The following is a 16,741-nucleotide window of genomic DNA, read 5'->3' on the forward strand; positions in this document are numbered from 1 at the left end:
TTAATTCTGTTATGTTGACTATATTCAAAAAATCTGATTAAATAAATTTAATATTTTATATAGTTTTTAATGTATTTTAGCATTTGGCAATATTCATTCATTACAATGAAGTACTTGATTTAAATAAATGCTGTATGGAAATATTATATTTGAGGGATAGTTTTATGTGTTTCTTTTTACTTTTGGTCTTTTAGTTCCAGCGTGTTGTCTTTTTTGGTTTTGTTTTATTGCTTTTTTCTTTAATTTTGCTTACCAGAGCCAAAGCCTTAGTAGAAGAACAACGCCTTTTGTTCCTAGGGTTCAGGTAAAGGCCTTGTCTGCCTGATAGAAACTAAAGTTGTGTCTTATCCCTTATTTGTATGTTTTTGGAAAATGCGTAGTAGGAAAACTTACTTTGGTATGTTGCTCCAAACCATATTATTGACTTTCAAATCATTTTATGAGTCAGCTTGTAAAATTCTGCATGGGGATTAGAATACTAAATAAAAATTTAAAGAGACAATTGTTGTTAGTGATTTATGAGATAAACAAAATACTGAAATTTGTAGGTGTCGAAGTGGCATTTAATGTCAATTCATTGTAGATTCTATTTAAGTATGTGACATTATAGAAATAGCTAATTTTCTATTCAACACAAAGGTTGCTGTCTCTTTAAATCGTTCATTGTACCTCCTAACATCTACATTCTTTTGCATTTTCCAAGCAATGACTCCTTGAGGAGACTGGCAAATATATTTGTACCTTGTTTAAACCACAATTTTTTTTTTTGCATATTGTATGTAAGGTTCAACTTTTGGAAGTATATAACATTGAAAGAACAAAATCACAATCCAAATAAAATGTGTTGGGTTCATTTTGTTTATATTTTATCATTCCATTTAATTCACTGTGATACTTGGGTACAAGTTATTTGCCTCTTTTCATTAGGAAGCCTTTACATGGTAAAGTAATGTCAATAGTTATGTTTTTAAAAGTAGTATTCCTTCCTTGCTTTGCTGCATGTTATTAAAAATGTGTTGGCTTTGAATAGTACTTATTTTGTTTACATTTAAAAAATCAAGATTATTCCCATTAATATTACACAATATAAAAATATTTACATGTGCTGTTCTGGAAAGTTAGAAGTGGTTACAAGGTGAAGCTGGGAGGATAGTCACATAAACAATTAAAATGATACCAAGATTTTTACCAATGAAACTAATTGAACACAGAGATCATCAGCTGTACAATTGTGAAGATGTATTTGTTGTATTTGAGAGAATCAATTATATTTTAGTTATTTTTTTAAAAGCACAGATAAGATAAGCAATTCAAGAATATGATAAAATATCCTCGCTATTTAAATATGACATGACCTGGATATCTATTAAAAACTTCAATGCAAGTCCTACAAAAATGAAAAATGAAAATTTGGCCTATGAAATACCCAATGTAAGGTACTTCATTAAAATGTTCAGTTTTGATCAAATTATCAGTAAAATTAAAATATAATTTTTCTCTGTCTAAATTATTTTAATACTTACACATTTAGAAAGTATAACTTAGTTAACTATTATAAAAATATGAAAGCCATATATGTGATATCTGTTTGTATGAGAAATGATAATATTACTAGTTTTGGTTTTCCATGACATAGGGAAGTTTCAAAAGGATACTACTCATTATTAGACTTTTGATATATAACTTAAATGTTTTAGCTTTAATGATTTTAATTCAGCAAAATTATTGCCTCTGAAGATGGCAACTAATGTTTACTCTCAACCCCTTAAAAATTCTAACAGAAATCAGTAATTTGGTCAAATATTTGTGAGCTTAGCCTCCTAGTAATCATTATTTCTGTTTTAATTTTAAACTGTTGGGAAAAAATTTACTTTTTAGCATCTTTTTCCTTAGTTGTGTCTAGTATTTGCGTTGTTCTCAGTTGAGAATTTTTTAATATCTTGTAAAAAATAAAGCTATATACATTGCTTTTACTGATAAAAATAGAAAATATCATAGAATTCAATCAAATATTGGTCACATGTCTTAAAGAAACTGTGACACTGTCTACATCTCTTTCATCTCATGTACAGTGAGACATCTGCATTTTTTTCTTTCTTTTCCTCTCATGGCTTTTGCCATAGGAAATAGTTTCGTTTCTCCCTATTCCCTTATCATGATCTGTATTGTATATTCTAAAATTATTAGGCAAGCAAATATTTAACTTTTTGGCTCTCAAATACTGGTGACATTTTTCTTCTTGGTCTAAGGTCCTGGCTCTCCAATTTTAATGGAGATGAGGATTACCTGGAACAGTTGTTAAAATTCAAATTCAGAGATCCCATTCTGATTCAGTGGGTGAGAGATGGGCCCAGAAATATATAACTTTTTAACAAATGTCAGATAATACTGCTGCAGGAGATTCAGTAAACACAGAAAATTATCTAGGGTCTATTTTTGACCTTAGCAGCTATCTTAGGAAAACTTTTTGTTACACAGTAACAAGATAATAGCTACATTAAACATAAAAGCTTAGCTCAACATAAAGACTAGTAATTATAATTCTTTAAATTTTAGGTGTTTCTTCCTTACGTTCCTCTTACAGGACTAAGTCCTTTTAGCAACAAAAGGGCGTATATAGATAACTTCATATGCCATTTGTACTGTCAGTCTTCTGACTCCAAAGCTGCTGACCTCTCATTCTGTAGAAATAAAGTGCGAGACTCAGCAAAGCCATGGTGGAACTGGAACGGAACTGCCAGTGTTCTCACTTGTAATTCTCCAGTTCCAAATTTTCATTTTATTTTTTAGATAGTGGATCAAGAGCCATGGTTATCCCAGGTACTTGTGATGCAAAGTCAGCTAGTTAAGAGTGAAGTTCCTGTGTAGGAGGTTTTAAGTGTCAGGTGAGAAGGACTCAGCAGCCAGCTGTGAGGTTCTAATCCCTAATTATGGCACAGTGAAATATTCACATTTTCTTATCTCAAACTAATGAATACTTATTATTCCGAGAATGTGGTGCATTTGCTTCACAAGAGAAAGACGAAAAATTGTAAAAGGTAAACTTACTATAGTTTTAAGTACAACCTGAAGGAATCAGTTGACTAAGGATGTTAGTAAGTTCCATTGTCTTATAATCTTTGAAATATTTTTGCTCTAGATTGACATAAAACATTTGCTTGAAAATGCCCCTTAAATGCCATATAAATAAGTTATTACCAACTCAATTCATTTTGGGTACTCAAATGAACCACAATGATTTTTGCATAAGAAAAGATATAGATAACCACTGTATATAAAGTCCTTAATTACATAGTATAATTATTGTGTCAACATTAATAAGCAGTCACATTATGATATAAAAGGCCCATGTCATTTATCAGTGGAACTAAAATATCTGAATTAATTCTTTTTCTATTGAAGTTATTATGGTATATCCTTTTATTTAATTAATCACAGTTTACTGAGTGAGATTTAGATTCTGTGTTGATATTAGAGTATGATATTGTTTTTGAGATTGGAAATGTAAACTTGTAATTTTAAATGTTTGAGCTGATAAATGAATATTTTTTGCTTTTCAGATAAAACTGTGGTTTGACAAGGTTGGTCACCAGTTAATAGTTACGATTTTGGGGGCAAAGGATCTCCCTTCCAGGGAAGATGGGAGGCCAAGGAATCCTTATGTTAAAATTTACTTTCTTCCAGACAGAAGGTAGGGATTTGATACAAAAATAAACATTCTTAAAGATAAATGGGAAAGTGCTAATGACATTCAGTGTTTTTAATTCTGTATCATCTGTTTCTGTGTCATAACAGATTCCTTTTTTTAAAATTTATTTATTTATTTATTTTTTCATTTTTCTTTTATTATTCATATGTGCATACAAGGCTTGGTTCATTTCTCCCCCCTGCCTCCACCCCTTCCCTTACCACCCACTCCGCCCCCTCCCTCTACCCCCCCAATACCCAGCAGAAACTATTTTGCCCTTATTTCTAATTTTGTTGTAGAGAGAGTATAAGCAATAATAGGAAGGAACAAGGTTTTTTGCTGGTTGAGATAAGGATAGCTATACAGGGCATTGACTCACATTCATAACAGATTCTTGTCAGGTATAACATGAGCACAATCATTCTAAGGAATCAAAATAATGAGAGTAAATATTTGAGATTTTTAAACAACTTACATGTTTCTCGTATATTACTTTAAATATTTATTTTAAGTATATGTGACTAACTATTCTTAAGCAATGTGTTTCCTTGTCAGTTATCAAGAGTGTGAATAGGTAGGTAAAATTTGTAACTTACTTCTTGGTTGACTGCGTTATGTTAAGCTCTATCAGTGAAAAGACATCTTTGTACTCTCAGAAAGTTACATTATCATCTCAACTTTTTTTAATAAGAGATTGTTCGTGCTTTGGGTATTAATTTCATTTTTTTTTGGCAACTTTTCTGGGAGAAATACTTGAGCAGATGAACATGAAAAATAATTGATGCCTTTTTATTGATGAGGTTTCCTGGATGGGCAAATGAGGCCTACATCAAACGAGATTTGCTGTAGCATTTTAGTTAAGCCATTGAAAAATTATTTTCTATTTAATGTGCTATGTACTGTGAAAAACAACTGGTAATGCTATCTACTCTTTTTAATACCTTGAACTAAATAATGTATTTGCTGTTTAAAGTGTATTTCTTCTTACAATTTTGAGTAAAAATATCAACTTTTTGCATGCTATCTATTTAAATTAAATGTATACCACAAGCACTAGCAACATCAAGGCAAAGAAAAAAGCTTCAGGTTGTGTTTTATTTTTGAAAAATATTAACTACATTTTTAACATCTCGATACCCTAGAGACCAATTACTTATTTCCTTATCAAGCTGCTATTTTAAAGTTTTTAAGTACATTTAGTACCTTTTCAGTGCTTGATTTAAATAGCATGATTGGATTCCGAAGGCTTTGTTTAGACTTCTAGAACTGAAATATATTTCTTTTAACTTGTTAAAAATATGATTATTTTTCATAGTTCTTTTTAGTGCTGAGTACACACTACTGAATTGTAATCATATATGTTGAGTTTGTAAGGAATTTCAGAAATTATCTAGTCTCCCTCTGCCCAATTTTGAAATTTCTCCTAAAATACTCATTCTTTGTCTGAGAACCTTTTTCAGTGCTTTTCTGCTTTTCTTTTCTGAGACATATCTTACTATGTAGCTCAAGCTTGCCTTAAATTCTCTGCAGAGCTGGAACTGACCTTGAACTTGTGATCTTCTTGCCACATTCTCTGAAGGACTGGGATTATAAGCATGAGCCACCTTGCCCAGCTTCAGTTTTTAAAAGAAAATTCATGACTTATTCTTCTACTGTTTCAGATTTCAGTATAGACTGTTCTGGAATTAGATAGTAGAAGTACTTCCTTCTTGGCCTTCTACAAAGGAACTTTGTCTTTTGACAGGGTCTCAATTCATTCTTTCATTGACAGGATATAAGTAGATGCTAAATAAATATTTGTTAAAAATTTAAAAGTCATCATCCTTGTTATTACAAGTTTAGTATCCCTTGTTTAAAGTGCATGGGATCAGAAGTGTTTTGGATTTCAAATTCTTTCAGATTTGGGAATATTTACATTTTGTGTAATGAGATATTTTGTGGACCCAAGTTGAGACACAAAATTCTTTTATGTTCTTTATATACCTTATGTATTTAGCCTGAAGGTAATGCTATATAATAGTTTGAACAATTTTGGAGTGGAATAATCCACTTGTCACATCATGTCAGAGCTCAGAAAATTTCAGATTTTGTAGCTCTTTGGATTTTGGAGCATTGCAAGTTTCAGATTGTTGGATTAGTGACACTGAATCTATGTTCCTAATATAGTTTTTCTTATGTACAGTATCACTTCTTTTCCATGTGTAGGGACAAAAGTCTCCCACACAGGTTGCAAAGTTCTTTTTCTATCAATACCTTCAAAATTAGTAAAGATGCATCGTGTTTTAACAGTGTATGTTTTCTATGTGTATTAGCAAAATTCATTACTGCTATATTTTAAAGTGAGTTTCTGCCACATTAAATAGAGTGCTCTGGAATCATGCAATACTTTTGATTATCCATGTCAAATTTGTATTACACATTAAAGTTCCCCAGGGAAGCTGGAATTATACCTGTAATTCCAGCTATTTGGGAAATTGAGGTAGGAGGATTGTGAGTTGGAGTTCAGACCAGGCAAAGTAAGTGTGACACTAGTTGAAAAACAAAATACAAACAAAAAGACTGTATGGAAGGCTCAAGTATTAGAATGCCTGCCTAACCTGCAGGGGGCCCTGTATATAATCCCCAATATTGCCAAAAAAAGAAAAGAAAAAGAAAAAAATCCCACAAAGAATAAGTAAAACAGCTTTTTCATTTCAGAAAAATGAGAGAGAATGTTCTCTCTCCTTCCTAAAAGGAGGAAAACTTTATTTTGGCACATGGTATCAGACATTATGGCGGGGTACATGTGATGGGCAAGCTGTTCACCTCAAGTCAACTAGGAAGGGGGAGGTAAAGAGAGAGAGAGAGAGAGAAAGAGAGAGAGAGAGAGAGAGAGAGAGAGAGAAATTACAGTGTGCCAATAATGCCTTCATCTTACCCAATGACTTAACTTCTTGCAACTATGCCCTTCCTTCTAATGTTTCCACCACCTCTAATAGCTGAGGATGAAACCTTCAACACATGAGCCTTTTGGGGACATTAAGATACAAACCAGTCTGGCGCCAGTGGCTCACACCTGAAATCCTAGCTACTCAGGAGGCAGAGATCAGGAGGACTGCAGTTCAAAGCCAGCCCAGGCAAATAGTTTGTGAGACCCTATTTTGAAGAAACCATCACAAAAAAGGACTGGTGGAGTGGCTCAAGGTGTAGACCTTGAGTTCAAGCCCCAGTACCACAAAAAATAAGATAAAATAAAAGATCTAAGCTTTAACATCAGAACTCTTAGAACTGTGCTATGCTAAGAGAATTGGTATGTGTTAATATTGCTCTAATTGGAGTCCATTATCTGTTCACTTGTCATTTTACATAGGCTGTCATAGGTATCTTAAAGTTTGCTTCCTATATGATTTTCTCTCTTTATATCTGATCATTGATCCTCTTTAAGAAGTAGTGATATCTAAATTGGATTGGGTGTATCATAGGGGATATGTAATCTGTTAGCATTCAGGAACAAATACTTGAATTTAAAAAATCTACATCTGATTTTAAGTTTCTATTTCTGTATATGTTCCAATATACCTAATGTATTGACATACTAATATATCTATAGTTTTTTAATTTATAAATGAAGTTTATAAGTAAAAGTTCATGTAATGAGATCATAGTATAAAAAATTCTCTTGATAGAGATAGGCAATCAAAATGCATGAAAACTTCTGAGCTAGATGTCCCATATGTCAGGATAGTCATCTTGCATTTCTAGTCCACGTTCTTGTGGCTATCTGACAAAAACAATGTTTCAATGTTTTTAAAGATATCATGTATATCAAACAAGCAAGTAGTATTTCTTTCTTTCTTTTTTTTTGCCGTACTGGGGCTTGAACTCAGGGCCTTCACCTTGAACCACTCCACCAGTGATATTTTTTGTGTGTGTGTACGTGTGTGTGTGTGTGTGTGTGTGTGTGTGTGTGTGTGTGTGTGAAGAGTTTTTCAAGATAGGGTCTCACAAATTATTTGCCCGGGCTGGCTTTAAACTGTGATCCTCTTGATCTCTGCCTCTTGAGTAAGTAGGATTACAGGCATGAGCCACTGGTGCCTAGCCAGTATTTCTTACATGTAAGAAAGTAACCTTATAAAATGCAGATTATAATTGCCTATTAACTATACTACTTGGACATGATGTTGTGAACACTGCAATTTACTCAACTTAGTGTATACTAAGACTTACATAGTCTCAGTGAATAGAACATGTAATGTCACTGGCTAATGTCTGCTTTGAAGATTTCCAATTGGGAAATATGTTAAACATTTTTAGAGTTAAGCTTCCCCAGCTGAAGTGAGCTTTTAACTGTCTGTCATTGGAAAAGTTTAAGATTTATTGAACTGTTGCAATTATTAAAGCACAGACTATGTTATAATTATATATCTTATAAATTTTAATAGTAATTTTAAGAGTTATGATGTACGAATATATAATAACGCTGTCATGAACTTCCCTTGACTTCTCTCCTGAGAAACTTTAAATTAATAAATATTAGGGCAATACTTAGAATTTTAGGGAAGTTCACACTCTTTTCTTTTTTAAATAGTGATAAAAACAAAAGAAGAACAAAAACAGTAAAGAAAACATTGGAACCCAAATGGAACCAGACATTCATTTATTCTCCAGTCCACCGCAGAGAATTTCGGGAACGAATGCTGGAAATTACCCTTTGGGACCAAGCTCGGGTTCGAGAGGAAGAAAGTGAATTCTTAGGGGAGGTACCTGGAATTATTTTGAAGTTTACGCAATTTGTCTTTCTGAATACTTTTGTTTAAATGAACGTCAGTAAAAGTTTATGTTTTAAATATGTGAAAAAGTAAGCATAATTTCTTAATTTAACAGAACAAATTTAGCTATTGCTTTAACATAAAACTCATGGGTTACCACAAAAAACAATGGTTCTAAATACTCTATAACAAAGCTGGATGTGGTGGAAGTAGTTTGCACCTATAGCTCCAGCTACCAGGGAGGCGGAGGGAAGGGAATCACTTGAGCCCAGGAGTTCAAGGCCAGCCTGGGCAACATAGAGAGATCCTGTTTCAAACAATAGAAAAAAATAGAGGATAAAGTAAACTAAATGAACTAATACTCTATGGCAGTTTTTACACCCTTATTCTTAGTGTGAAAATCTTGGTGTTGCTGAGCATAATGGAACATTCCTGTAATCCCAACACTCTGGAGGATGAGTCAGGAGGATTTCACATTTGAGGCTTGTCTGGGCTACATAATGATACCCTGTCTCAAAAAGCAAAAATAGTTGATATATTGTAAGAACTTTTGTAAATGCCACAATGTACTCCCAGCACAACAATTTAAAAAAAGAATGCAAAGTAAAAAACAAAAAAAGAAAAAACCCCACAAAAACCAACAAGCAAACAAAAAACATGAAACAAATCTCAGTGTTGAATGAAATCAGTTTGGTTTCCAATCCACAAATAAATGGCTGCATTGTGTTGTATATATCTTGTTAGTTTTATTGAAGCAAATATATCACTACCAGGAGATGGTTCAATCATTTGTTGGTGGACTATTTCTTAAGTCCTATAATCTACCAGGCACTGTGCTAGGGACTGAGGCATCAGTGGTGAATCAAGGCAATTGCCATCATGGGGAAAATGTCATAGGAAGACATAACTGCTCTGCAGGACGGGGTGAGTAATTAAAGTACCCATAAGAAATGGGATTTAACAAAGTCAGGGGAAAGGGTACCTACAGAGAATAACAAGACACTAAGGGCTAGGGGATTTTGAACAACTGCAATGGAAGTGAAAAGAAAAGTGGCAAGAAATGAGACTTGGGGGTTAAACTGGTGCGAGTCCCCTCACGTACTGTGTTAAGAAATTTGGACTTACCCTGTGATTAAGGGGAACCAATGCCAAATTTGAAGTTCAGTTTCATTTGTAGTTGAGAACATGTTTTTTTTTTTTTTTTGATTTCTTTTATTCATATGTGCATGCAATGTTTGGGTCATTTCTCCCCCCTTCCCCCTCCACTTTCCCCCCCCACCCCCTCGCTACCAGGCAGAAACTATTCTGCCCTTATCTCTAATTTTGTTGTAGAGAGAGTATAAGCAATGATAGGAAGGACCAAGGGTTTTTGCTAGTTGAGATAAGGATAGCTGTACAGGGAGTTGACTCACATTGATTTCCTGTACATATGTGTTACATTCTAAAATAATTCTTCCCAAACTAACCTTTGAGAACAATCTTTAATTTTAATGTGGAGAGCAAATTGGAGAGGGGCAAGATGGGGAGTTAATTTGTAAGCTAAATTATCCACTTTCTAACTTGCTCCCCTTTTTCTTCTGCTATGGTTAGTGTTCCTGGTAAAACTAACCTGGTAATTTAGTTTACAACAATCTATAGAAATATTGAACTGAATGCTGTCAACTAAGGAACCACAGAGTCACAAACCTATAAACCATTTGGAGAGAAGGGAACACAGTTCTTCGGAGCAGAAACTCTGGAGGCAGCTTCCAGGTCTGCTTTCCTCATGCTCCTGCTTCCTAGTTATTTAACCTTTGTAGGCTTCAGTTTCCCCATCAGCCAAGTGGAAATACTGCTTATCCTCATGGCAACATGAGGATAAAATAAGTGTGATGTGTAAGTGTGTGTGTGTGTGTGTGTGTGTGTGTGTGTGTGACATTGGAAACGTAGTCTGCGATTTTGAAAATGACTAGGGAAAATTTGCAGAGTGAATCAATAGCTTCCCTTTTTTTGCTTTTTAGACTTTGTAGCTAGTAGTCCAGTAGCTTCTCTTTTCCGTGCGGGTTTCCTTAACGCAAGTGCAAACACTGTCAAAGTGAACAGTACCCTAAGAGAAAAGTCATTTCTACAAACTGACTTCTTTTATAGTCTTTAAAAATATTAATGTTACAAAATCCGTATTATAATACAGTTCACTTTAAAAGTCCATCCATGTTGTTTTCCTTTTCTGTTTTTTTTTAAAAAAATTTTTTTATGGTTGGGCTGAGTTGGGGGTACATTGTGGCACACAAAAGTTCTTACAGTATATCAAATATATCATACTTGAACTCACTCTATCCAGTGCTCTCTCTTATCCCCCCTCCCCTCATTCCTGGAATAGTTTCAACAGGTATCATTTTTCCATTTACATACATGTGTACACAGTATTTGTACCATATTCACCCTCCCACACCTTTTCCCACCCTTCCACTGGTATCAGCGCCCCCCCCCCCCAGGCAGGACCTGTTCATCCAGTTCTGTGATTTTGTAAAAGAGAGAATGACATTTTTGCTCATACCAGTAATCCTACACAGGAAGCAGAGGTTAGGAGGATTGCAGTTTGAAGCCACCCCAGGTGGCTTAAGATGAGAGCATCATCTTAAGTGGGTTTTGGTCTTCTACGTTTGGCTACCTTCACTTAAGATGGTGGTATGAGCCACCAGTGCTTGGCTACATAGTGATAATTTCACAACATGTAAATAACTTTGCTTTGGCTCGAACAGCATTGCTATTACAGTTATTGCTACAAAAGTTATGAGATCACTTAGGAGAATTTATTATTGGCGTAACAGCTTTTTGTCTGTTGGGTTTGTAGATTTTAATTGAATTAGAAACAGCATTACTAGATGATGGGCCACACTGGTACAAGCTTCAGACCCACGACCTCTCTTCATTGCCACTTCCTCACCCTTCTCCATACATGTCACGAAGACAGCTCCATGGAGAGAGCCCAACGCGAAGGTTGCAAAGTAAGTGCTGAACAAATTTACATTTTCTTGAATTTTTCTACTCTTTTGCATACATATAACAGAATTTGAAGGTATCATTATAGGTGTTATGATGATCTGTTAGTATTTTTGTAGCTATTACCTAGGCTTTCAATTATTTGATACACTCACGTAGAGTATTCACTCATAGTAATATTAAAATGTTTTTGGTTGTATTTTGGATGATTTGACCCCAAATAAGCAGAGCTATGTTTGAAACTGTAGTAACTGCCTCAAAGAGGAAAATTAATTGACATATCCTGAGTCATGGAGCATGTAAGACTAATTTTCTGTATTAGCTTGCTAGGACCATCATAAAATATACCACATACAGTGGGGCTTAAACAACAGAAATGTGTTGACTCACAGTTCTGGAGAGTAGAAGTCCAAAATCAAGGTATCTTCAGGGTTGGGTTCCTTCTGAGGGCTGTGAGAAAGGGAGCTGACCCAGACCTCTCCCCTTGACCTTTAACCAACCATCTCCTACCTTCCTTGCAGCATTACCTTCCCTCTATGCATAGCTATGATCAAATATTCCCTTTGAATAATTATACAAGTCATTTTAGATTAACATCCACCCTAATTACCTTGTTTGAACAATAAACCCTTTCTGTCCAAATATGGTTACATTCTGACCTACTAGGCGTTAGGACTTCAATACAGAATTTTGGAGTGAGTGCAATTCAACCCACACTATCTACAGTATGCAGTCAGTACTCAAAAAATATATATAAAGAAAAGAATCTTGCCTTTAATAAAGTTAAGTTCATCCCCAGCTAAAAAGAAAATAGAATTTCAAGTGTAGAAATTATATAATTTATATAGCAGAGTTTGGTCATATTGTGCTAGATACCCAAAATTATGATTTCTATTGTCATTATCTAGGTATTTTACAAATATCTAGAATAACCAGTATAGCACAATGGTTGAAACTATAAACTTTAACTTCAGACTAGCCTGAATTTAAATCTTAATTCTTTTACTTTAGAGCTGTATGTCTTGAGGCAGATCATGTGATCTCTGTGTTCCATTGGAAATGACATATCTAATTCAGCAGTAGTTACAATAACTTATCTCAAGAATATGAACTGGTGTTGGTATTAATGTTGTCCTTATTATGAGTGTTATCAGTGTTTTGATTTTTATCCAGATTATATACAGACTGCACTACACAATAGAATTAAATCAGTCCACAGGAACTTAATGTAAACGCAGAAATGTTTTCCAGATGGAAAAGTGACATTGTTGGCTCTTTGCCCCGCATTTCAGGGATTATTATTTGCTGTTGTTGTTGTTTTTGCTTTTTCCAGTGAATCTGTTATTGAAAGATAAGGTGGATGATTGCTGCTTTGGACAATATTTATGGGGTAATTTTCTTTTCATGGAGTCAGTATGCTTCTGGTTTACCAACACTTTTATCAAGTACTGGAGTATGGATGGAGATTAATCAGATTTCAGAGGTGTCCATTTGTAAGCACAAATGTCAGATCACTTACTGATTATGGGAAGCATACCTAGAACTATCAGCCATGACTACTGTCTATATGAGTCACACATTTTCTGCTGAGTAGGGGGTTAAATTATATGTAAAGAATAAAGAGCAAAGTATTGATCCTTGGCTTTTCCATCATTATAGAGAATTTTCTTCAATTCTTTTTCAAAATAATCTCTCTAATAATTGGAATTTTATTTCTACCAAATACATTTGGGTGGTATTAATTGAGCACTACTTCTGTAATAGTTTGTCAGTCTCCCCAGAGAATAAACATTCACCACCCCTGAGTTGTAAATGCCTAAACACATCTTTTGTTGGAATAATTGCAATAGAACAGTGAAATTTGTGAAAGTCATTTTGCTCTTTTTGGATGTTATTGTCTATTTAGTACATTCTCTGCAAATCACAATAAGGATGATGGATTGCTACATGAAAATTACTAACATAGAATTGTGTACTAATTCTTATTGTTTAAGTTTATAGGCTGCTAATGTGAGCCAGCACTCTCCTTCCTTATGGGATTGGCTTTTTCTCCATCTACTGCAATTGTTATTGCACTAACGAGTAGATTAGAGAACTGTCAATACCAGAAACTTTTGAATCTACCAATAATTTTCACTTTCCCCTTAACTAATTGAACATAGTGCATTTGAGAAAGAAGTGTGGGGTATTTTCTAGTTAGGTGTGCATGTCATTGGTTTTCATGCAACTAATTTAATTTAATCTATCTTGCAGCTTTTAATACTTTGCCATTACCAAAATGACTGTTCTGTTACTTATTCATTAATAATATTAAATTTGCCCATGGGCTAATTTAATGGCCCCACACTGTACCATGCAGTCTTGTCATTAACCACCAACCAACCTCTAACAATAATGTAGTAGTAATGTGTAGGCTTAAAGATAAATAAAAATAGCACATACACATATGAGAAATAAAGTGTAAGAAATAACATTTAGAAATTGACAGTTTAAAATGTTCCCATGGGCTAAAGATATATTGATCATAAATGCAGGTACAAGTCAGGATATAATAAATATCTTAATTTTTAAAAACTTCACTGATGACAAGAATCTCATTAAGAATTTTTCCATGAAGAGAGTAAATATCGTATTTATTTATAAGTTTGTTTCACATTGTCAGAGATAATGATTACTAACATTTGATAGAAGACATGTTAACAGTTATCATCAAAACTATATAACAGTCCCTCATTTATTGTCTGTATCTATGTAGCAGGAATTTTAATAACTCAACCTATGATGCTATGATTATCATTCTGAGGTTATGAGTTTTTTTATATACCTGGATATTTGCTGATATTTAAAGTCAATAAATGGTAATACTGGAATTCCATTTTCTTCACTCATGATTTCTATTTTAAATTTGTAGATTCAAATGATTCAAAGAAGTATCGCATTTATGTGGGTATTACTGATGTATAATTCTTAAGTATAAAAAGAAGTATTTGCAAATAATTCTAAAATATTTCACTTGTCTATAAGACAGGTGAAAAGTTTAAAAGTTGTTTTTGAGTTGAAGAATCCAGGCATCTTTGGTTAGAGGTTTTGAATGTTTTCCCAAATAAAGGGCATTGTTAGAAGTATTTGCAATGAGATGACTTTGTCTTATACCAGTATGCCTACATGTGACAAAATGAGAATATTTTATGTATTAAAATATCTAGAAGTGGTTACAGGCTCATTGCTGTAATGTCTGAAAGAAATTAGCTATGACATGTTAAATTTTAATGATCAAGTAACATTTGCTACAACATTGCTATTTAATTTCAAGTTGATTTTAGATGTTGTTGACAGTTTGACAGTACCAAAGGGTGGTAGGAACAGTCCATATTTCAGTGATTGGTTAAGGATTTTTGAAAATGTAGTAGCAAGGCTAATGTTATGAATTAAATAGATAAATTAGGTTGCTTTTTTGAAACAACAAAATATCTTAAGTAATGAGTTGCTTTTTGAGATAACGAAATATGTTAAGTATTAACGCAGTTTTTCTCTATGCATTAAAGAGAAACATTCATTATTCATTACCTTCTCGGAACATAAAGATATTGTTTTGGAAAATGATTTTGATCTTTACATGTTCATTGTTGAATACTATTCACTCCTATACAGCTAAAATTATAGTGCCTTATGGAAAATGTCTCCCTTATAACAAGACAGAAGTTATTTAAAATCTTCTTTATTACTTGAAATGTTGTTAACCATTCTCATCTCAATAAATTTTAATTTCACCCTTCATTCTTTTCTTTGCATCTTATCAACTGCACTCATCTCTTTGAGTTCTCAAATGTTAATTCTTTCTTTAGCAAAATTTAACATTATTACCACTTTTACTTTTTGAAGTGCAGAACATTATACTTACTCTATTTTCAGGAGCATGAGTTTTCAGAGAAAAGTGAATGGGAACAAATCATGGTAGGAAATTCAAATTGATGTTGTTGCAGGGTTGAAGATAAAGAGATATGACTTCATAATATGATCCCTCAGGGGCTGGGATGTGGCTTAGCTGCAGAAAGCTTACATACCAGGTAGGAGGGCCTATGTTCAGTCCACTACAGTACTGCCAAAAAAAAGGATTCCTCAGGATTTCAGATTACTTGGAGAAATTTTTTAAGACACTATTTCTTAAAATGACTTCTCTCTTTCTTGGACTGCAGTTTAAAGATCTTGACATTGTTCTACGTGTTCAGTCTGTTTATTTTTTTAAAATATTTTCCTTTCTCCTCACTTTTGATTATTTTTATTCCCATGCCTTCAAGTTCATTGATATTTTATTCTACAGTGTCTAATCTCCTGTGAACCCACAGTGTGAACTGTCATATTAAATGTATTGTATTTGTGGCTTTTGTTATTTTTATTTTTTGGTGATGGAGATTGAATCCAGGGCCTCATGGCTAAACATACAGTTTGCTACTGACCTATATCCTCAGTATGCAAAGATACTCTATTTTTGAATCAGTATATCTCATATTTATCTCCTAATTTTTTTTCTTGCTGTGAAGAGGATCTAACCCAGGCTTTCACACATGCTAGGCATGTACTCTACCACTGAGTTATTCCCCTAGCCCTCAAAGAAATTTTATTTTATTTTACTTTTTTAAGAGTACTAGGTTTAAACTCTGGGCTTCATGCTTGCTAGGTGGGCACTGTACCATTTGAGCTACTTCACCAGTCCAAAGACATCTTATTTTTAATTTTAAGGTTAGCATTTGTTTTCTAACAAGTTATTTTAATTCCCTCAGAACTTTTACTTCTTTTATTATGTGTATAGAAGTAGATCTACATATATAGACATTTATATTAATGTGTATGCAGGTATATATAATACTGTAAATTATTTAAAGTATTTGTAATAATTATCCTACAGGTTTTATATACTAGTTTCAACACTTTAATCTTCTGTACATTTGCTTATATCTTGTTTTTCCTCTTGATGATGGATTCATTTTGTGCTTCTGATATATCTGCTAATTTTTATTGAATACTGGACTTTGTGTTTTATACATTTTAGAGACTCTGGATAGTAAAGGTGTTGCATTTTATTTCAGCAGACAGGGAAATTACTGCAAGTTCACCTGAGTACTGCTTTGGTTTCTCTCTGTGGTTGCAGTTTGTAGTTCTAGTTTGTGATTCTTCTTTGTAAGGTGTGTCCTTTCTGGGCAGAGTCTAAGATGTTTTCTAAACTCCCACATTACAATGATGTACCTTCAACTGCTGTCTCCTTTGAATTAGGAAATTGCTCTGAGCGCCTTGTGGCTCTTTTCCTTTGTAAGCTCTGGTTTTC

The 16,741-nt window shown here is 33.6% G+C and overlaps 1 protein-coding gene across 48 annotated transcripts in view; it reads left to right on the plus strand.

Annotated features, from left to right (window-relative positions):
• Rims2 (regulating synaptic membrane exocytosis 2) overlaps positions 1-16,741 on the plus strand; it is a 573,766-nt gene that overhangs the window by 323,160 nt on the left and 233,865 nt on the right. For 27 of the 48 annotated variants that reach the window (XM_074068988.1, XM_074068974.1, XM_074068978.1 and 24 more), the window contains 4 exons: positions 257-304; positions 3,561-3,691; positions 8,256-8,427; positions 11,270-11,423. In XM_074068988.1, the coding sequence (XP_073925089.1) occupies positions 257-304; positions 3,561-3,691; positions 8,256-8,427; positions 11,270-11,423 (505 nt within the window). The remainder of the gene's footprint in view (positions 1-256; positions 305-3,560; positions 3,692-8,255; positions 8,428-11,269; positions 11,424-16,741) is intronic. The other 21 variants (XM_074068977.1, XM_074068989.1, XM_074069001.1 and 18 more) reach the window with 1 other exon arrangement.

This window comes from Castor canadensis, chromosome 3 (genome assembly GCF_047511655.1).
Source record: "Castor canadensis chromosome 3, mCasCan1.hap1v2, whole genome shotgun sequence".
NCBI classification, from domain to species: domain Eukaryota; kingdom Metazoa; phylum Chordata; class Mammalia; order Rodentia; family Castoridae; genus Castor; species Castor canadensis.